The 23,113-nt window shown below is 36.5% G+C and overlaps 1 protein-coding gene across 1 annotated transcript in view; it reads left to right on the forward strand.

Annotated features, from left to right (window-relative positions):
* LRRC7 (leucine rich repeat containing 7) overlaps positions 1 to 23,113 on the forward strand; it is a 720,627-nt gene that overhangs the window by 152,218 nt on the left and 545,296 nt on the right. The window contains exon 2 of the mRNA XM_006879790.1: positions 12,414 to 12,616. Coding sequence (XP_006879852.1) covers positions 12,414 to 12,616 — 203 coding nt within the window. The remainder of the gene's footprint in view (positions 1 to 12,413; positions 12,617 to 23,113) is intronic.

Consider the following 23,113-nt stretch of genomic DNA (forward strand, 5'->3'; position numbering starts at 1 on the left):
GTGTTGACTGTGGAGCCGAGCAAACTGAAGCTGTATATTTTACCAAAGTTTTCTAAGATTTGTATAGATTAAAAAATAGGTAAATCCCATTCATTATTAGGAATATCGAGTTGATGAAGTATATTTATGGAAGTACAAGGTGTACAGGGGGAAAGAGTGATGAGCAGTGTTTTAACAAGTGATTTATAGCCTCTGAAAACTCCATGGAGGGCCAGCTATGAGTTGATTCTGAGTTGACAGCAATAGGTGAAAGTTAAACAGATTAGTTGAGGAAGGCTTGAATATCAACCTGATGGATTTTGTAGACAAGATTTTCCTAAAATGTGTGATACAGAAGAGTAATTTGTAATTACATTGACACTTATAATTTAAATTTTAATCCACATTTTGGAAAGAAAATAAAACACGTTAGATAAGAAACACTCATTTAAACAAATAAGCAGATACTTTATCACAGTATCTCTCTGAACCCTTAATAGAATATTAAGCATTACTTATACTTATTTAAGGAGATGTTACAATGTATAACATAACCTGAGAAATACTGCATTTGAAATTGTACTACCAATGACACTTTCAGAAGAAAGGAATGGGCATTCATATTAAATAAATGTGTAACTATATAAAATGTATAAAATTCTTCTTTTTATAGTATCACCTGAAAATTAGTATAATGTAAAATTATGGATTCCGTTTCATAGCTGTAGTCATTATTTATCTCCTTCACTGTTCTCTAAATTTATTATAGGTAGCAGGGATCATCACTTTCATTCATTGACTTACTCCACTGTGTAACTCCGTACCAAACACAAAGCTGTTAATTTTGTTAAGTATCTTAAGGCGACAATTTATAGCTATGCTGTAAATATCAGCTATGAACCTTACCCTATTATGTGCCATCCTCATCTCCTGCCTGTTCAAGCCTATTGCTACAGTCACTGTGTCAATCCATTTTTTTTTTAGGATCTTCCTCTCTTTCTCTGGCCCTCCCCTTTTCCCCACATGATGACTTTTTCAAGAACTGGCAACATTCCCACCATCTTTACCTTTTTGGTTGCACTTCAAACAGTATTTGTTCTATAAGCGAATGTATAGGAAGATGTCTGGAAGAACATATGTTTTGGTAGTAGAGATACTAGATGAGGACGAAGGTCTAAACTAGAGTGATTGAATTGCAAAGAAGAGGGAAAGGAAGGTGTAAAATGTGTAAGATAGAAGGTTAAAAAGTTATAGGAGCAATAAAAAATCACAACAAACTTAAAGAGGTAGAATTAATAGAATTAAACCACAACTAATTTAAAGAAGGGGAACTCTGGTTGTATGGGGTAGTTTATAGGAAGTTGCCCAGGTAACCCAAGGGTCACACCTCTCTGCTGCTTCAAATCCATTCTGAGGAATGAAGATGAAGAATTTCCTCCCAAGTGATTTAAGACCTTTTGGAGGGTCCCCTATATGTTGGTTCCAATTCACCACCAGTGAGTTTTGTTTTTAATTGTGTGCTTTAATTGTTTTTAATTTAATAGAAAAAAATACAGTTCCAGGCACAGAGCAGGCTTTTAATAAATGTTTCTAAGTTCTGCTTCAAATAAGATTCACTCACTCACTCATTGCCTTTAAGTTAAAACTGACTCATAGCTGACCCTCTGCGGATTTTCACAGGCTGTAACTCCCACGGATGGAGATTGCCCATTTTTCTCCTTTGGAGCTGCAGTGGTTCTGAACTGCCAGAGAGCTTTTGGGTTAGCAGCAGGACTCCATAAGACTGCACCACTGAGCTTCCTTTTAGATAAATTCACCTTGATCAGCTGTAAACTTGGAATCAGTCCTAGAAAGACATTCTTTAATGTCAGTAAATGAAGGTTCCTGAAAAGATTGTGCATAGAAAATACAAGCATTACTGTTCTCTAAAATCCAAATTATCAAAAGTGCAACTTGGAAATGTTAAGACTTAACGTGCTCCTTTTGAAATAATTGACGAGTGAAGGTCTTATGAATAACAGCAGAAACTTGTCTGGTATAGTGCTGGAGCATGTACCTCTCAGCTTAGAAGACACTCAAAATATAACTGGGAAAGAGATGGCTCTTTAGGTAAAGTCTAACTAAATGAGTAGAACAGCTTTCAACAAGGAAAGGTCTTCGCTTTCTGAGGTGACACAAATCAAAATGAGGAGAAACAGCTGACAACAAATTAAAATGAGGAGAAACAGCCAACAGTGGCTGCAATCAAGAGCTCACAGAGCAGCAGCAATTGTGGACTGGGCAGTTTTCCTTCTCTTCAGTTGAGTAGGAGATGACTAAATGGCACCTAAAAACAATAGCTTAGTACCAGGCAATTTGTTTTCCTTCTGGACTTCTTTCTTGCTCTGATTGTTGAGGTTTGTCCCAATAACAAAATGTTGTTGTTTTCATATGCTGTCAAGTTGAAACCAATCCAAAGCTGACTCTTCAGCAGATTTTCCGAAGCCATAAGTGCATAGGCAAACTATCATCCACTGATTAACTGACGGATTTGAACTGGGTACCTTTGGAATTGCAGAATAACTTATTACCCTTAGGCCACCAGAGTTCCAAAAAGAGAATAATGAAGATCCAGTGATTTTTTTTTTAATGATAGATGACAATTTTGTACAACAATTGAAGGTTTTCAATTACTATGATAAGAGTAAAACAACCCCATGGGCTCTTGAGTATTTCTAAATTGATTTATTTCAACTATCAACAAACAAACAAACAAACCTCAGCTGTTCCATTTAGAGTCCTCAGAATCACCTGATATATTGTCTTGATAAGAAGGTTTCAAATACTTCCTTGAGATTATTAGGTAATGGTTTTAAAGGCATTTCTTGAAGTAGGGCATGGAGAGAGCTTGGCAAGTTTCCAGAACCCCGTGGCACACTTAGTGAAACAAAGGGTTTTACAATGAATAAATTAAACACATTTGTCATTTGAGAAGTGCAAGTCTGTGCCAACAAATGAGGACAGCCAGAGTATTTGCTACAAGAAATCTTGGAAAGATTGAACTATTGTCTCTTCTCTTTCCAGGTAATTGGAAAGGATAAAAATCACTACTCTAAATTCTAGATAATACAAAACTAAGTGAGGGGTTTGATACCTGTATTTTTTAACAAGTCAAACACGTGGTTGAAGTTCTCTTTGGTTTAAGTTATTGAAGAGAAATAAAACTGAAGAATGTGAACAAGATGAGTCTTTTCATTATGTTACCTAGTTTAGACTAGGCTTTAAACAAAGCTGTTGTTTAAAAACATTTGTCTCCCTGGGAGAGAGTTTAAGGAATGGCTGTTGACTGCACACTGTGATTGTAGAAAAAGGAAAATGGCATTAGCTGTTCAATTTAGATTGCAAAAATTAGGGACTCAGTGGAGGAGAGAATATATTCAGTGTTGCAAGTATACAGAAAAGGAAGTTTTTTCTTTATTTCAAGAAAAATACTGAAAGGACCTTAGCTAGAAGAGATAAACATCTATTTTCCTCCCTTTTAAGTATCCTTAGCAAATGGAAGAACTAAAGTTTCCTATTTTGGATGTGTGCTGAGGATATGTGATAACACAAGCAATCATATTGCTTCAAAGTGCAAAACTTAGAAAAATATGCCTGCACAGCATGTGAAGCAATGATTAAGTTACAGGAAAAAGCAAAAATGTCCTTCTACGAATCATATCTTTAATTCATCTGTCCATTCTTGTGTTGTGCTTTAGTCAGTTACTTAAAAAGGAAACAACCCCAACCAAAACCCCCCAAACTTTTGTCAATCTACCTTATTATTTTCCATCTTTTTCATAAATAATTCTTAAAATCTCTTACTAAATAAGAGAAAAATATTATGTTCTGATTACGACCAATCCATCTGTTTGTCTCTATGCATGATTCTATGTAAAGTGTATATTTATGTGTGTGATAGAACTTTTGTTAAATTCATGTCTCTCTAAAATCTCATTTGCTGATCTATATGCATTGCTGCCGGTGTCATGTGATGGATTTTAGGAGAAAACTCAGAATCTTTGTAAGGATGTATGAGATTACATTCTACCAATTTTTCTGGTTACTTTAAGCAAGTCACAAAATAATAATAACTTAATTATACTACCATGAATCTTGTGTGATGGATTCTTCACACATTATTATTTTCTTTTTTATTATTATTATTATTAAATTTTATTAGTTTTAATGAACATTTACAGAGATTTTGGGTTTTCATTCATTCATTGTTGCACTGTTTTCTCTACCCTCCTCCCCAGTTCGTTCTTCTTTCCCCCCCAATGTCTGTTTTAATTGTCCAATTGCCACAGTGCTTGTCAAAGCCAGTTCTGATTAATCTTCTTTGTCAGTGTGTCCCTTGCCATTCCTTATCACTCCTCCCTGAGAGAGACTTCACCCTGATTAATAAGGAAAAGGGGATGGCGTATTCTCTTAGCTACTTCCTGCTGAAAAGGGACGCTGTGGGATTCAGGGTGAAGGTCTTCTCTCACTACTCTAAAGGGCCCCTTTAGCAGTAGGAAACACATAGACTATTATGGAGATTGATTTTGGAATTTAGATGCACTGTTATCAATTGTGCTTAGCCGTACATGTTCATATCCTTGAAGATGTATCATGGAAGTGTTGCAGCCTAGAAGATACAAATTTAACTAACAAGTTAAAAGTGCATGAGTCAAAAATAGAAAAGCAATAATATTCTGAGTAGAGGTTCTAATAGTGGCACAAATCAAGTTACAGAGGTAAGGTGGTTCCATTGCCATCCTTACTCTAACTTAATTCTTTTTTAAAAAATTTAAATTTGTTATTAATTTCAGTGAAAATTTACAGAGGCTTTGGATTTCCATTCATTCATTGTTGTAGATTTGTCCCCTCCCAAGGCTCCCCCCTACCAGACATTACCCTCTTGGAAAAGTAAAAGAAAAGATTCTTTCATTATTTTACAAACCCTCCCCCATGTCCACTCCACCATGTAGCCGTCACTCTAGACTCCTGTCATGACAGAAATACCTAATCACATATCTCTTTTAAACAGTTTTCTCCCTTCTCTGTTTCAGTGCAGTATACATTATTGAACCCATCTTACTCAGTCTCTACCCAACCCCAAGGTTAGTCCCATTCTACAACAGTGGTACCAGGCAATATTTGTCCTTTTGTGGCTGGGATATTTCACTCAACATAATGTTCTCTAGAGTCAACCATTTTGAATAATATTGCATGAGTTCCTTGTTTTTCAATGCAGCATAGTATTCCATTGTGCGAATATACCACAGCTTCTCTAGCCATTCGTTTGTTGATGGGCACTTAGGTTGTTTCCAACTCCCTGCTATTGTGAACAAAGCTGCAATAAACATGGGTGTGCATATATCTGCTTGGGTGTCAGTTATGGTCTCTTCAGGGTATATTCCCAGTAGTGGCATTGTGGGGTCAAATGGTATCTCTATTTGCAACTTTTTGAGAAAGCGCCATACCGCTTTCCACAGGGGTTGCACCATTTTACACTCCCACCAACAGTGCATAAGGGATCCAGTTTCATATTTTACTGATGAAATATTTTATCATGAAGAACTGTGATAGTATGTGCTGACCTGCTAATCAAAAGCTTGGCAGTTCAAATCTACCAGGCACTCTGGAGGAAAAAGAGGGAAGGTCTTCTCCATTAAATTATTATAATTTCTGAAACCAGATTGGCCAACATGATCGTTATCAGTGAGTTGTTTGTTTTGGGTTGTGTGGTGTTTGTTTTGTTATTTTGTTTTGTTGTTTTTTTTCTGTAAAGGGGAAAGAGATAAACTTCATATAAAAGGATAAGGCAGTGGAGTTTAAATAGGAATGAATTTTTGAAAACTACATAGGGTAGGTGAGCTCTGGTGGTCTTGGGGCAAAAAGCTGCATTGCAATCCCGAAGGATCCACCAGATCCTCCGCTGGAGGAGGTGAGGCAGTCTCCTCCTGTGTCAGTTGAATCCAATTCAACAAAACACAAGAAGAAAAAGAAAAAATCTACATAGGGCAACCATGAGTTGCAGGTGATTTAATGGCACATAAGAACAAAAATAACAATATAAATAAAAGTCATTGCTGTTGTCTTTCGTCTTAGTATTTAATTTTTATGCAGCTAATAATAAAGATTATTTTTAATAAGACATAAGAGAAGTTATCAGTCTCTTCTTGTTGTAGAGACTAACAGTGATCTCAGTCTTGTCCTCCTATCCTAATAATCCCTCCTTACTCTGTTTCATCTTCACTGTCTCCGAAATACTTGAGTCCACTGTTGTTGTTAGATGCCATCAAATTGAGTACAATTTATAGTTACCCAATGAACAATATATTTGAAACCTTTCTGAGCCTGCACCATCCTTTATCATTGCCCTGTATTTTGCTGATCTTCCACCTTTCCAAGCAATATGGCCCTCGGAAAACTGAGACAAAGTTATATATTGCCTCTGATGGTTTAGTGGTATAATTTGCACTGTAATACCAAAGGCATGTGGTTTGAATGACAGAGAATCTCCTCCTGCATTATTTATTGCCTTGAGAACTCAATGGAGGGTCAGCTATGAGTTGGTTATGAATCAACAGCACACAAAAATAATACAATTATCTCATTTTAAATAAAAAGGCTCAGCAAGATTAAAAGTAGTAGCTTGGGGATAACTATACCATACTAATATTAATCGCAAAAAGACACTTTAATTTCACATAAAGTACACTTTAACCTCACAACTTTAGGACAGTGTTACAAAGCTCTTAAACCTACCCACTATTACTATCCCCACAAGTCCTCAAAGAAAAAAACATAGTCTATGGCTCCTAGCTAAAATATAAAATATAATAATTATTATCAATACAAAATGAATCTGTGTTTTATCTAATTTAGTTGGTTTTAAGTGTGTGGAGAGTTTGATTTTAAAAGAATAAGTACACATAGTACATTGTTTTTGTTGTTGTTAGGAGTATGACCTGTAGTGACCCTATGAACAACAGTTCTAAACTGGTCCTGTCCTGTGCCATCCTCACACTTCCTGACAAACTAGAGCATGTTGCAGCAGGTACCATCTCAGTCTACCTTGCTGAGGAACTTTCTCTCCTTTGCTGAGCATCCACACTTCCAAGCTTCATGTCCCTCTCCAGGATTAACCCCTCCTAGCGAAATGCCTGAAGCATGTGAGGTGAAGCCTCATCATTATTGCCTCCAAAGAACATTCTGGCTGCACCCTTTCTAAAACATATTTGTTCTTTTGGCAGTCCATGAGATGTTCAGCATGTTTCTCCAACACTACAGCTCAAAAAGCATCAATTCTTCTGTCATCCTTATTCATTGTCCAGCTCTCAGATGCATAGCAAGTGGTTGGAAAGACCATATCCTCAATCAGACCCATCTTAGCCCTCAAACTGACATCATTACTCCTCAATAATTTAGTATATTAATAATTGGTATCCTACGAGTTACTGATGCCTTGTTTTTTCTGTCATTGCCTTCAATGCAGCTTCCACTTCCTCCTTTATTACCATTGGTCCCTGCTCATATGGTACTTCCTGATATTTTTTCAGTGTCAGTTTTTTGTTTTGTTTTGCTTTTTTGTACAGTGTATCTGTATTCCCTCCACCTTCTTTTGATGCTTTCTGAGTCATTCATATATTGCCTATAGCATCTTTCAATATTGCAACTTGAGACTGAAATTTCTGTTTTTGTTCTTTCAGTTTGAGAAATGCACAGTGAGTTCTTCCCTTTTTAGTCTCTAATTCCAGCTCTCTGCATATTCCATTATCATTCTTTGCAAGTTGTCCTTTGAAATCTTCTGTTCGGCTCTTTTAGTGTGATGTGTTTTCCCTTTGTTTTGGCTTCCCCAAACCCTAGTGCAATTTTTAAAGTCTTTCTGACCACCTTTTCAGTTTTTTTCTTTCTTTTCTTTGCCTTTGTAACTTTTTCCTTTCTTCATGGTATTCTTGATATTATCCCATAGCTCATCTGATCTTTGATCGTATGTGCTCAGTGCTTCAAATCTATTCTTAAGATGTGCTTGAAATTAAGATGGAATAGATTTAATATAAAATCTTGGTTATTGTGGATAGTTTTTCATTTTTTCTGGCCTCAATATGAATTGGCACATGAGTTGTGGAGGGTCTGACCCAAAGTTTGCTCCTGACCTAGTTCTGACTGCCAACATTGTGGTTCTCTAATGATTCCGCAAACAGATGTTGTACTCTGATTCATATACAGCTCATCAGGTGACATCTATGCATAAAGTCACTGTTTGTGTCTTTAAAAAGGTATCTGCAACGAATAAATTATTGAAAATGCAAAATTTGATCATTTTCTTTCCAGTGACATTTCTATCAAGCCCAAATTCTTCAACTGCTATTCATTCTTCACTGTTTCCAACTTTTTCCAGTTATCTTTAACATATCTTAAATACATGTTTGATCAATTTCAGAATTTAGGGTTTGGTAAAACTTTTAAATTTCTTCTTCTTTGGCTTTAGATGTGAGAGCATATATTTAAATAATAGTAATTTTAACAGGCCTTCATTGTATGTGTATGCATAATATCCTATCATTCACAGCATTCGTCTTCAGGATTCAATTTGAAATTGACTTTTTGACTATGAATGCAACACTATTATTCTTCTATTTTCAATTCCCAGAACAATATACCATATCTGCTTCAAGTGGCCCAAACTAGCCCATTTCATCTCAGTAATGTTTGTTTATGTTCGAATGCCCATGTTCATCAGTTTCATTTCATTTCTTAAAATTTCTAGTTTTTCAACATTCAAGCATTTACATTTCATGTTCCAATTACTGAAACAGTTTTGAATAATTGGAGCATGGGAGTATTTTTTTCTCATTTCAACTGATTTCTAATCTGGGCTCTACTACTATTACTAAAACTATCTATGCTCCACTCCTGTTCATGAGGTTTTCACAGGTCTGTTATTTAAGAAGCTGATGGCCATTCCTGCTTCCTAGTAGGTTTAATCTGGGAGCTCTACTAAAATATATCCACCATGGGTAACTCTTGTGGAATTTGATATACCAGTGGCATAGCTGTCAATATCACAGCAACCTACAAATCATCTCAGTACAGCCAACTAACAGAGAAGTGATGTGCCAGTGAGAACAATCTCCCCAAACTCAATAAACACAGTTTAGTTTCAAATCAGTCTTTACAAATCAAAATTACCAATTTACCCCTGATGGTTAATTAATAAATCCAAATGACCAAACAACTTATACTTGATTATTAATGAAATTAAATGAACAAATATTGTTAATCAGTATTACATAGTAGAACTTTTTAATGAAAAGTCAAGAATTGTCATTGTAAACAAGTTATTTAGACATATAAAGAAAAATACTAAGAAACCACTTTAAAGTAAGTTGGCATTTACTGTGTGTAGAGGATAAATCAAAGATGGAAGAAATTAGGCTTGAAAGATAGTCCCCGAACTGGATGTTTTTGTTGTTAAGTATTGTTGAGTCACTTAAATTCATAGTGACCCTATGCAAAATAGCTCTGACCCCTGTTCTATCCTGCGCCAACCTCACTGCCTCTGATACACCTAACCCCATTGTCCCAATTACTTTATGAAGCCATCTCATCTAGAGTCTTCCGCTCTTCACTGTCCCTCTACAATTTCAAGCATGCCCTTCTCCAAGAATAAGTTCCTCCTGGCAACACACCTGAGATATGTGAGACAGAGTTTTAAAATCCTTGCCTCTAAGGAAAAATGTGGCTTCACTTTCTGCAAGATAAATCTGTTTGTTTTCTTGGCAATACAAGGAACATTCAACACTCTTCTCCAGCAACACAATTCAAAGGCATTGATCCTTCTTCTGCCCTCCTTAGTCATTGTCCAGCTCTTTGATGCACAGCAAGTAATTACAAAGCTCATAACCTGGATCAGGCACACCTTAATCTCCAGACTGACATCATTGCCCTTTGGAGAGGTTCCTGACAGCAGATTTACCCAATGTAATTTATCTTTTGATTTCTTCACTACTGGTGTCAAGAGTGTAGATTGTGTAATAAAGCAAATTTAAATTGTTTACAATCTCAATCTTTTCTCCATCTATCATGGTGCTGCCAAATTGCCCAGTGGTGAGAATCTTTGTTTTCTTGATGTTGAGCTTCAGTCCATTTTGAAGACTTCAATCCTTGACATTATGCAGTAAATGCTTCAGGCCTTCCCCATTTTAGGCAAGCAAAGTAATGTCATCTGCATAATGCAATTTGTTGGTGAATCTTCCTCCATTCCTGATGCCGCATTCCTCCTCATTAATCCCAGCCTCCTGAATGATCTTTTCTGCATATATATTGAAAAGGTATGGAGACAGGAAGCATCCATGACACACTCCTTTGCCAACTTTAAACCGTGCAATGCTTCCTTGCTCTGTTTTGACAATTTCTTCCTGGTCGAAGTATGGATTTTGCATGAACATAGTCAGGTGTTCTAGAATTCTCATTCTTCTTAATGTCAGCCATGATCTGTTGTGATCCACATAGTCAAATGCCTTTGTCTATTCAATGAAGCACAATAGACGTTTTTCTGGTATTTCTCTCCTAGACCTGATCCATCTGATACTGGCTATCATGTTCCTAGTTCCACTGCCTCCTCTGAGATCAGCTTGTATTTCTGGTAGCTCTCTGTGGTAATATTAAGGATGCTATGGGCAGAATATTGAATGATGCAAGAAGCATAAAGAGAATATGGAAGGAAGAACTGGCTAACAGAAAAATTTCATGAAATAGCATATAATCAGGAGATATTGGTGATGAAGAAGAAATTTCAAGTTGCTCTTAAGGAGTTGGTAAAAAAATCCCCAAGAATTGAGGGAATACCAATTAACATATTTCAGTAAAATTCTGCTGTTCTGGACATGCTCACCAGGCTGTGTTAAGCAATCTGGAGCACAGCTCCCTAGCCAACAGCAAATGAGGAGATCCATATTTGTTCCCATTCCAAAATTACATGATCCAACAGAATGTAGAAATTATCGAACAACATCATTAATATCACACAAAAGCAAAATCCTGCTGAAGATTATTAAAAAATAATTGGAACAGTACATTGACAGAGAACTACTAGAAATATGATGAACGGCAAACCAAATAAAAAGAGATAATAGAAATATATTATTATTCATGTGATCTATTTCTGACTGCAGAAGTTGGTAGAAATCTTCTGTTTCCTCCTCTGGCTCTAGTTGTTGAATATATTTAAATGATAGTGTTATTCACTGGACTTCATTGTATACATATGGATATTATACTGTCACAACACTGCATTTCAGTATAGATCTAGAAATGACTTTTTAAATTATTAAAGCAACTACAAGTTTCCTTACCTTTTCATCTCCAGCATAGTAGAATCATATAATTGTCTGATTAAAATTGTCCCATGCCAGTCCATCTTATTTCACTAATACCTACTTTATTGATATTTATGTTTCATTACTTAGCAATGTCCAGTTTTCCTACATTTATGTTTCTCACATTCCACGTTCTAATCACTAGTGTCTGCTTACAACTCCTACTTTGTGTTTCCATATTTGAGGGTTAGCCTCAGGTGCCATATCTGCTAGTCTAAGTGTGTTCAATTTTACATAGGGTTTTCAACTTCCTGTTATTTCAGAAGTATATGGCCAATCCTTCTTCCTAGTCTGTTTAATTAGAATGCTCAGACTTAGAACAGTATTTGATAGACAGACATTTTACAGAAAGGAGCAGATGAAAGACATCTCCCAATAACAGAAGCAACCAATATATTCAGTGGTGCTCCCCACCCTTAGCACATGTATCTTGACCCACCTCTTTCCATGTTTGACCATTTTTCTCTACCACTCCCACCTATGTCATTCTTATGGAATTCTGTACTAAAAATAATTTAACTCATTATAAATACTTTTTAAAAGAAACATAAATGCACACTATACACTTGACTTTTACCTGATAGCATGCACAGGAATCAGATTGATTACTTCTGTGGAAAGAATTACTGGAGAAGCTAATTATAAGCTGTGAAAACTAGGCCAAGTGTTGATTTTAAAATATATTACGAACCTATGTTTTAAGTGAGAGTGTTAAATATAATATATTGAATATATGCAAATCAGAATTATATTCTAGTCTAGTTCTGTTGCTCCAAAGCTGTGTGATACTGCCAAATCTCTCAACATCTCTGAATCCATTTAATGAAATTTATTTGCTAAAAGAGAATAAAACATAGCTTGTCTACCTTAAAGTGCTCCTTAAGGATCAAATTACATAATGCATGTGCTTGCCCTATATAGTTTTAACACATTATAAAAGACAAATAAAAATGAAATGTCCAAGTTTTGTATATTGCAAGAAAACAATAAAAAGGCAGGCAGTTAACCACCTATGTTTATTGATTTTTTTTTTCCTTTTTCTAGTGCAGTGCCTGGAGATGACCACCAAACGGAAAATCATCGGCCGACTGGTGCCGTGCCGATGTTTCCGAGGTGAAGAAGAAATCATCTCAGTTTTAGATTACTCCCACTGCAGCCTTCAGCAGGTGCCAAAGGAGGTCTTTAACTTTGAACGGACATTAGAGGAGCTTTACCTAGATGCTAATCAAATTGAAGAGCTACCCAAGGTAATTTTTGACAACCTAAAATATTCACTGTAAATGAATATTTAATGATCTCTCAAGAGTTAGCATAACAACCAATTTAACTATAGTGTTTTATCTCTTAATGGACAAAGTTATATAGATTGATAGAACTTCTTCCAGTATTTCCATTCAACTTTTATATGTCTCCATTTGTAACTTTGATACATTAGTAACAAATTGCAATTCACTAAAATCATTATTCTGTGTCTTGTGATTGCAACTTTAAATAACCTCTGTGAAAATAAAGATTGGTTGATTGAGAGCCATTATTTATGTTTAGAAAAAGAAAATATGCCACTCTATATTCCAGAATTGAAAATTTGTGTGCCACATGTCATGGTGACATAATTAAAAATTAAATTAAATATTGTAAGCCAAATAATTAATATCATTACTGATGTCTGATGGATCCTGACTTAAAGTAGATAATACCAGAAGGATGTCTATTTATGTTTTATTTAATATGCAAAGGCATTTGACCATGTGGATCATAACAAGTTATGGCTAACATTGAGAAGAATGGGAATCCCAGAGCATTTAATGTGTTCATGCAAAACCTATACCTAGACCAGGAGGCTATAGTGTGAACAGAAATACTATATGAATTAAATTTAGGAAGGGAGTATGTCAGTATGTTATTCTCTCTCCATACCTATTCAATCTATATTATTGTTGCATGTGCTGTCGAGTCACTTGTGGCTCAAAACAACAACAGCCCTGAAACCTGCCCTATCCTAAGCAAGTCTCACTGACTGTGACACACCTAATCCCATTCCCCCAGTTATCATATAAATCCATCTAATCCAGAGTCTTCTTCTCCTACACTGTCCCTCCACCCTTCCAAGAATGATCTCTTCCTCCAAGGACTGGTCCCTCCTGGCCACATGCCCAAAGCATGTGATTTGGAGCTGCAAAATCCTTGCCTCCAAGGAGGAACTTAGTTTCACCCTCTCTAAAACAGACCTATCTGTTCTTCTGGTGGTCCAAGTAAATTGTTTACTCACAGAAAAACTGTTAGGATTCTGAGAATGGGATTTATAAGGGAAATAAATTAGAAAGTGGTGGAGGCAAAGACTATCACCCAATACTCTTCTCCAGCGCCACATCTCAAAGGAATCAATTCTTCTGTCATTTTTAGTCATTGTCCAGCCCGCTGATGCATAGCACGTAATTACGAAGACCATGGGATGGATCAGGCACACATCAGTTTCTAGACTGACATCATTGCTCCTAAGCACTCTGGAGAGGTTCCTAATAGCAGAAATCCCCAATGCAATTCATATTTTGATTTCCTGACTACTGGTACCAAGTGTTGATTGTGGAGCCAAGCAAGCTGAAATTGTTAACAACCTGAATCTCTTCTCCATATATTATGGTGACCCAGTCTTGAGAATCCTTGTCATCTTGATGTTAAGCTTCAATCCATATTAAAGACTACAGTCTTTGACCTTCTTCAGTAAGTGCTTTTTCTTCAGTTTCAGCAAGTAAGGTTATATCAACTGCATAATACAGGTTGTTGCTGAGTCTTCCTCCAATCCTGATGCCAGACTTCTCATAAATTCATCTCTTGAGGGATCTGTTCTGTATATAATGAAAAGGTATGCAGACAAGATGCATCCTTGATACACTCCTTTCCTCATTTTGAACTGTTCAGTGTTTCTTTGCTCTATTCTGATGACTGCCTCCTGGTCCAAGTATAATTTAAACATGAACACAATCAAGTGTTCTATTCCCATTCTTCTCAAGACTAGTCACACTTTGTTGTGATCTACAAAATAAGATACCTTTGCATATTCAATGAAGCACAGATAGATATTCCTCTAGTACTGTTTGCTTTCAGCCAAGATCCATCCATATGTTGAGCAAATTATTCAAGAATCTGGACTCTATGGAGAGGAATGTGGCATCAGGATCAAAGGGAGACTCATCAATAACCTAAATTATGTAGATAACATAACCTTTCTTGCTGAAAGTGAGGAGGACTTGTTGCAGAAGATCAAAGAATACAGCATTCAATATGGATTGCATCACAATGTCAAGATAACAAAAATTTTACCACTAGACTGATAAGCAACATAATCATAGATGGATAAAAGATTGAAACTGTCAGCAACTTTATCTTACTTGGATCCACAATGAGTAGCCTTAGTATGAGTAGTAAGCAAATTATGAGGCATATTGTAATAAGAAAGTCTGCAGTTAGAGACCTCTCCAAATTATTGAGGAGTAATGATGTCAATAAGGGGACAAAGATGAGTCTGATTGAGACCATGGTTATTTCTGATCACTTTCTATGCATTTGAGAGTTGAACAATGAATAAAGATGACTGAAGAAGAATTGACGCCTTTGAGCTGTGGTGTTGGGTAACAGCACTGAACATATCATGGATGGCCAAAAGGGCAAACAAATGTCTTAGAGAGGGTGCAGCCAAAGTGGTTTTTGGAGGCAAAAATGATGAGACTTGGACTCATGTACTTTGAGCATGTTGCTATGATGGGCTATTCCTTGGTGAAGGACATGATGCTTAGAAAAGTAGAGGTTCAGGGAAGGAAAGAAAAAGACCCTTGTTCAGGTGGATTGACACAGTGACTGCAACAGTGGGCTCTAATGTGTCAGGAAGGATGAGGATGGCACAGAATAGGATAGGGTTCAGAACTGCTGTCCGTAAGGTAGCTATGGGTCATACTCAGCTGGATTGCAAATACCAATGACAATAAGAAGCATAAGAACAATGTTTCTACACACACAATAATTCACTAACATGTTGTTGTTATGTGCCGTTGAGTCGCCTGCGACTCATAGCGACCCTATGTACAACAGCCCTAAACTCCGCTCTGTCCTGTGCCAATCGCACTGTCTCTGACACTCCCATTCCAATTATCCCAGTCACTGAATCAATCCACCTCATAGAGGGCCTTCCTCTCCTGCGCTGTCCCTCCACCCTCCCAAGCATGATGTCCCTCTCTAAGGACTGGTCTCTCCTCACAACATGTCCAAAGTATGTTAGATGGAGCCTCAGAATCCTTGCCTCCAAGGAGCCATCCAGTTTAACCCTTTCCAGGATGAATCTGTTTGTTTTCCTAGCATTCCATGGTATTCTCAGTACTCTTCTCCAGCACCACAGCTCAAAGTCATCAATTCTCCTTCTATCCTCCTTGGTCATTGTCCAACTCTCTGATGCATAACAGGTGATTGCAAAGACCATGGCCTCTATCAGATGCACCTTAGCCTCCAAAGAGATACCATTGCTCTTCAGCACTTTAGAGAGGTCCCTAACAGCAGACTTTCCCATGGCAATGCGCCTTTTAATTTCCTGGCTGCTGGTGCCAAGACTGTTGACTATGGAGCCAAGCAAACTAAAGCTGTGTACAATCTCAATCTCTTCACCACCCATCCTGATGCTGCCAGTTGGTCCAGTGGTGAGAATCTTTGTCTTCTTGACATTGAGCCTCAATCCATATTGTAGGCTGCAGTCCTTGACACTCTGCAGCAGGCGCTTCAGGTCCTCCTCAGTTTCAGCAAGCACGGTTGTGTCATCCGCATAACACAGATTGTTGATAAATCGTCCACCAATCTTGACCCCACATTTCTCCTCATAGAGCCCAGCCTCCCAGATAATCTGTTCTGCATATAGGTTGAAAAGGTATGGAGATAGGATGCATCCCTGGTGTACACCCTTCCCAATTATGGGAAACATTAATTTATAATATTTTAGTATTCTAAATATCATTGAATTTATGTACCATATAGCTAATGAGTATACCTTAGCTAAGATTGTTAACAACATACTTTGAACATACACACACACATACACACACTCTCTCCCACTATAACATTATACTACAAAAAGTAAATGTCTCCTCTGATCTTGGCTTCTACTGCAGAAACTATTAAATGGTTAGGAACCTAGGTAGAGTACACCAAAGGACACAACAGAAATATTCAAAATGTAAAGCATTAAATTTTGATGATCACTAAAACAAGTGACTTAAAGTAAGTAGATGGTATATTTTTACATGTAAATGATTGTAATGTTGACTCAACAGAAGAATGATAAGCAGTAGACATAGATTTCATGTGTTAAAAAAGAAATTCCTATTATTCAGTAACAAGAAAAAAATCAACCATGATAAAAACTACATTGTTAATATCTGAGATTTCAATATACTCATCAAAACAAATTACTAGTAATTGTTTTACTTTATATTATGAATTATGGTGTTGATCCAAATGCAAAAATCATTCAGTGTTTTCTTCAGAAATAACATACTCAATATTGACAACCTAAATGAATAGTATGATTTTGGCTTATTCTTCATGAATTCTAGGTTAAACCTAGCATCAGGATCGTACATCATGAAAAGGCTACACAGAAATCGACTCTATCTTCCCTAGGTTGGACCTGTTTTAGGGAACAGACAATATTTTATTCATCTTTAATTCTGTATATGCACAAGCATGCTGATATCTTTCCATAATCAATACCTAGTCTGCTTGTTGTCATTGATAGGTCAGACAATGTAAACCACTGGATAAATTATGAAATTTGAATGGAAAATTTAGTGTGACTTGAGAATTAATGTGTTATTAGCTCTACTTTGCAAAATCATCACACATGACATGTTTTTGGTCTTTGGTTTTAGGCCAAAATAATCTAGGTTTGTACATACACTGTTTGGCAGATGCTCAGTTAAATTGTATTGTGAAATTTGAATTGTAAAATTAAAGATTAACACGTCTTGGTGAGGTATTGGTTAGGATATTGTCTAAAAAGCAGAAAATAGCACATAAGGACAAAGAACTATGAGTGTATCTCTAAAAAGGGCCAAAAGGAGTAAGAATAACAAAGGCCCTTACTGCCGCTAGAGCACGAAGTTTGTTTATTCACTGTTGACTCACTGACTCACAGTTGTGATTCTGAGAAATGGATTTATTAGGGAAATAAATTGGAGGGTAGGGAAGGCAAATCCAAGATTTAGCCCAATACTCCCAAGGAATGATTCCTAAATTAGTCCAGTCTCCAGATTCAATACTGCAGTGAAATCCAAATCATCCAGCATGGTTTGCCTCAGAGTAAATCATTCTTTTCTTCAATCATCTGGCAAGAACAGAAAATCTTTTAACGATGAATAGCAAAAATGTAAGAATCCTCAGGTCACTCCTTGACATAGTTTCTCCACAGAAATGCCACATTCTCTCGACTATCATCACCAGGATCTCACTACCAGGGTCTCTATGTTATCAGTGTCTTGTTCCAGTTTCCCCTCAAGTCTTGCTACACAAGTTTTGCTTGCTAGTGTAGGAATCACTCCTTTTCTTATCCTAGTCCCATAGCTGATGATGAAATACATGACCATGGTCTGCAGTTAAGATAGCTGGGGACCAGAGGGAGCTAACTATAATGGCTGAAATAAAGCCAACTTTTAGGCTAATACTGCAGATAGCATACAAAAACTACTTGCATATCTGAAACGCAAGTTTTACCTTCAAGGCATCCAAAATTCTTACTTGCTAAATCTGTAAGCTCTAGGCTTATCTAGTCATTTAAAATTAGTTTCTAAATCAATAAAAGAAATTTCATAAGATAAATCCCAAAAATATTGTTAACCAAACAAGTATATATGTAATATATACTCTATTATACAGTGCACAAAGCTTTACAAGAACAATGAACCTCTATTGTTGCTAGCAATGACTCAACCTAATTATTGGAGGATAATAAAATATTAGAGGAGATTACATGATAATTTATAATTAGAACCAAAAACTAAATAGTACATTTCTATACAAGGCAATAGAAGAAAAACAAGGAGGAAGTAGTACATAATCTGTTAAAGCAGGAAGCACTAATATGTAAGAAGAAGAGGGAAATCACAGATTAATTTTTTTAAAAAAAAACAAACAAAAAATCTTAGAAGTCACACAGAATGGTTTGACTTAATACATAAGGCAGATATTGTCATTAGGGAGTCTTATATATCAAGATTAAAATTGTCAACACTTCTTCTTACTTGGAACCACAATCAGTATCAGTAGACAAGAGATCAAAAGATGTATTGGGAAAGTCTGCTTTTAATCACTTTCCAAAATACTAAGAAACAATGCTGTCAGTTTAAAGACTAAGGTGTGCCTTACTCAGGCCATGGTGTTTTTAGTCACTTGATAGGGATCTTAAAGCTGGATAATAAAGAAGGATTTCAGAAGAAGAATTGATGTCTTTGAGTTCTGGTATTAGAGAAGAGTACTGAATATCCCATGGAGTGCCAAAAGAATAAAAATATGTGTCTTGGGGAAAGTGCAACCATAGTGCTCCTTGGAGACAAGGATACCATTGCTTTGTCTCACATACTTTGGGCATGTTGTTAGGAGGGAAAATTCCTTGTAAAGGTCTATCATGCTGGAGAAGTGGAGGGTCAGTGAAAAAGAGAAAGACCTCTAATAAGATTAATTGACGGAGTGACCACAGCAATGGTTTCAAGTATGTCAGAGATGATGAAGAATGGCACAGAATAGGAAAAGATTAAGATTCAGTAGTACTGAGTCATACTCAACTCAGTAGTACCTAAAAACAACAAGAATACACCAAGCCAGTCACTAAAAGTCTAAGTGGGCCTGATGGATAGACTTTTTAATATGTTTTACATAGTTGATTAATTGAAACAGTAAAATAACAAATTAAAAGGGTACAACTGAACCAGTGACTTGATGTATTATTTCCAGTGTATTAACAGTAAGAAGTTACTTTTTCATTATCTTTCCATTAGTTTTTAAAGTGACTTTAATTTTCCAAATAAATTTGTGTCTGTAATCAAAATTGTCTATCATTTGTCATATTAACAAAAGACTACATAAAGATATTATATATCCTTAGTAAAAGAACAAATTAGGAGATAATAGAAGTAATGTATTAATTAGCATTAATTATATGGGTCCGATAGAGCTCTAATGGCACATAGTGTAATGTATCCGGCTGCTATGTGAAAGGTTGATAGTTTGGATATGCCAGCCCTCTCATGATGGCTCTACAATTTCCAGAGCTCATTTCTACAGCATCCAAAGAGCGCTCGGTAGTGGTTGTTTCTTCTAAAAAGGAGATGAGTCTGCTGTCCAAAATTACTCAGCAAATTTGGCATTATGTCTATGGACTTTAATTGTATCACATGAACAATGCTGAACTAAGTGCTTCAACTATAGAATTATTCAAACTATGGGTTTACAAACTTCAGTATAGTTTTACTTAAACTATGTTATGGTATTTTTGGTTGCTTTGTAGGCATACTAAAGTTGGAAAGTGACTAAGGAAAACTGAAGAGAAATTAATGTCTTTGAATTATGGTGTTGACAAAGAGTGGTGAATATACCACGTACTCCATAAAGGGCAAACTAATCTGCCTTCGAATAATTCCAACTAGTGTTCTTAGAGGCAAGGATAATGAGACTTTGTCTCACACAATAGGGATCTTTATATGAATCTCACACAAAGAGGGAACAGTCCTTGGAAAAGGAAATCATGATTGGAAAAGTAGAGGATGAGGTGAGAGGAAGACCTTTAATAGATAGCTTGACACAATGATTGCAATGATGTGTTTAAACACAAGAGAGATTAGGAAGATGGTACGTGATAGGGCAAGCCTTCATTCTGTTGTACATAAGGTCATTCATTATTAGCTAGAGTCAATTCTATGGCACCTAACAACAACAACAACATGTGATTTGAATCATCCACAGTGGCAAGAAATAAGGGAATACACTGATTAAGTTACACAATTATTGGCCAACTACAGGGAGTTGGCAGCAATGTAAATATATAGACTTAAGGAATGTTTGGAATATTAATGCAATATACACTAAAAAGTGGGGTAAAATTAGTGGTGTGTGAGAAAAAGTTATTATTAGTCAAACACTATGTATAAAGTCTTCAAAGAGTTGAGGGCAAATATTAAGCTTTTGCAGGACTTAGATATTCAAACTCAAAGTCATTCATTGCTGTCAAGTCAGAACCAACCCATAGCTGACCTTTCCAGTGGGTTTCTGAGTCTATAAATGGCACAAGAGGAGATTGTCCATCTTTATCCCGTGAAGAGGCTGTTTGAGCTGTGATTTTTAGGTTAGTGGTAGAAATTCCTGTGTACTACACCACCTGCCAAGTTAATCATAGCTTTCTTTTTTTTTCCTCAGTAATGTTATTTCCATTGTGATTTCAAATTTATTTTAAGATGCAATAGATTATTTTTATTATTTGGAACCACATCTTAACAAGAATTGCCTATTATAAATATTTGTATTCTTTTATGTCTGAATCCTTTATGCCAAACATATTCCAACAGGCTCTGAATCTCTACTCTAAGATGCTATACAACAGAGAATAAAAATTCAAGGTTAAAGGCGTTAGAAAACAGGAATGTGTAAAAAAAAAGATTTAAAAACAGATTTGAAAAAAGAAGCCAACAGGAAACACTTTGTCAGTTTGTTGCTTAATTTTTTATAATAAATAGGAAAAATTCAAAGTTATATACCTTCAAAAGAACACATATCTTATAGTTTTTGTGTAATAGAAAAACATACTTAAAGTAATTGAGCAATTTTGCCAGTTTTCTCTGAATTGAGAAAGAAAAATTATAGGCAGACTAATACATGAGTAGTTTAGATCCACCAGCAGTTCTATGAAAGAAAAGGCAAGGTGGTATGCATCTGTAAAGATCATAGCCTAGAAAATCCTATGGGATTGTTTGACTCTGTCCTATAGTTGCCACAACTTGAAATTGACTCAGTGGTGAGTGATACCAAGAAAACAACTGTGAAAAAATTAATAAAGAGAAAACTCTACTGAAAAATCTTTTTAAACTGAAGAGATATTTTAAAGAGAGGAGTTGTTGTTGGTCTGTTGTTATGTGCCGTAGAGTCACCTGTGACTTGTAGCTACCCTGTGTGCAGCAGCTTTGAAGCCTGCCCCATCCTGAGCCAGCCTCACTGATTCCAACACACCAACACCCTGTTGCCCCAATTACTTTATCAATCTACCTCATTTGGAGTATTCCTCTCCTGGACTGTCCCTCCACCCCTCTGAGCATGATGTCCTTCTCTAAGGACTAGTCCCCTCATGGCCATATGTCCAAAATGTGTGAGACAAAGCTTCAAAATCCTAGCCTTCAAGGAGAAACCTGGATTCACCCTCCCCAAGAGTGATCTATTTGTTTTCTTGGCAGTCCTTGGTATGCTCAAGACTCTTCTCCAGCACAACTCAAAAGTACTGATACTTCTCTCATCCTTAGTCACTGTGCAGCTCTCTGAAGCATAGCAAGTAACTGCAAAGACCATGGCCTAGATCAGGTGTATCTTAATCTCTAGACTGACATTGTTGCTTTTTAGCACTCTGGAGAGGCCCCTGGCAGTAGATTTTCCAATGCAATTTGCCTTTTGATTTCCTGACTGCTTGCAAGAGTGACAAGAATGTTGATTGTGGAGCCAAACAAGCTGTAATTGTTAACAACCTCAATCTCTTCTCCATCTGTCATGGTGCTGCCAATTGTCCCAGTGGTGAGAATCTTCATATTCTTGATTTTGAGCTTCAGTCCATATTGAAGACTATAGTCCTTGACCATCTTCATCAAGTGCTTCATTTCCTCTTCAGTTCCAGCAAGCAAGGTGTAGCTGCATAACATAGGTTATTGATGAGTCTCCCTCTAATCATGATTCCACATTCCTCCTCATAAAGCCCAGCTTCCCAGATGATCGGTTCTGTATATAGATAGAAATGGTACAGAGACAAGATGCATCCCTGACGCACTCTTTTTCTGGTTTTTTTACCATGCAGTGTTTCCCAGTTTTTTCTGAGGACTGCCTCCTGATCTAGGTATAGGTTTCACATAAACACAATCAGGTGTTCTGAGATTCCCATTTTCCTCAAGGTTACCCACAGTTTGTTGTGATCCACACAGTCACATACCTTTGTAAAGTTAATGAAACCAAATATATATTTCTCTGGTACTCTTTGTTTTCTGCCAAGATCTGCCTGATATTGGCATGAATATCTCTAGTGCCACGATCTCTTGTAAACACAGGTTGTATTTCTGGGAGTTCTCTATTAATGTAGTGTCCCAGTCATTCCTGTATAATCTTCAGCAGGATTTTGCTTGTGTGTGTTATGAGTGATATTGTTCGATAATTTCCACACTCTGTTGGGTCACCTTTTTTTATTATAATGGGAGTAACTATGGATATCTTCCAGATGGTTGTCCTCCAGATTTCTTGGAAGAAACTGGTGAGCACATCCAGGATAGCATTTGTTTGTCAAAATATATCAATTCCATCACTCCTTGGGGCTGTATGTGTTGTCAAGTCCTTCAGAGAAGCCTGAGCCTGAACTTCCTCCTTCATTACCATTGCCTCTTGATAATGTGTTGTTTCTTGAAAGTCTTCTCTGTTAGTCAATTCTTCCTGGTACAGTGACTATGGATACACCTTCCATCTTCTTTTAA

Source organism: Elephantulus edwardii, unplaced genomic scaffold, assembly GCF_000299155.1.
Source record: "Elephantulus edwardii isolate Elephantulus edwardi_28Jun2011 unplaced genomic scaffold, EleEdw1.0 scaffold00005, whole genome shotgun sequence".
Lineage (NCBI taxonomy): Eukaryota > Metazoa > Chordata > Mammalia > Macroscelidea > Macroscelididae > Elephantulus > Elephantulus edwardii.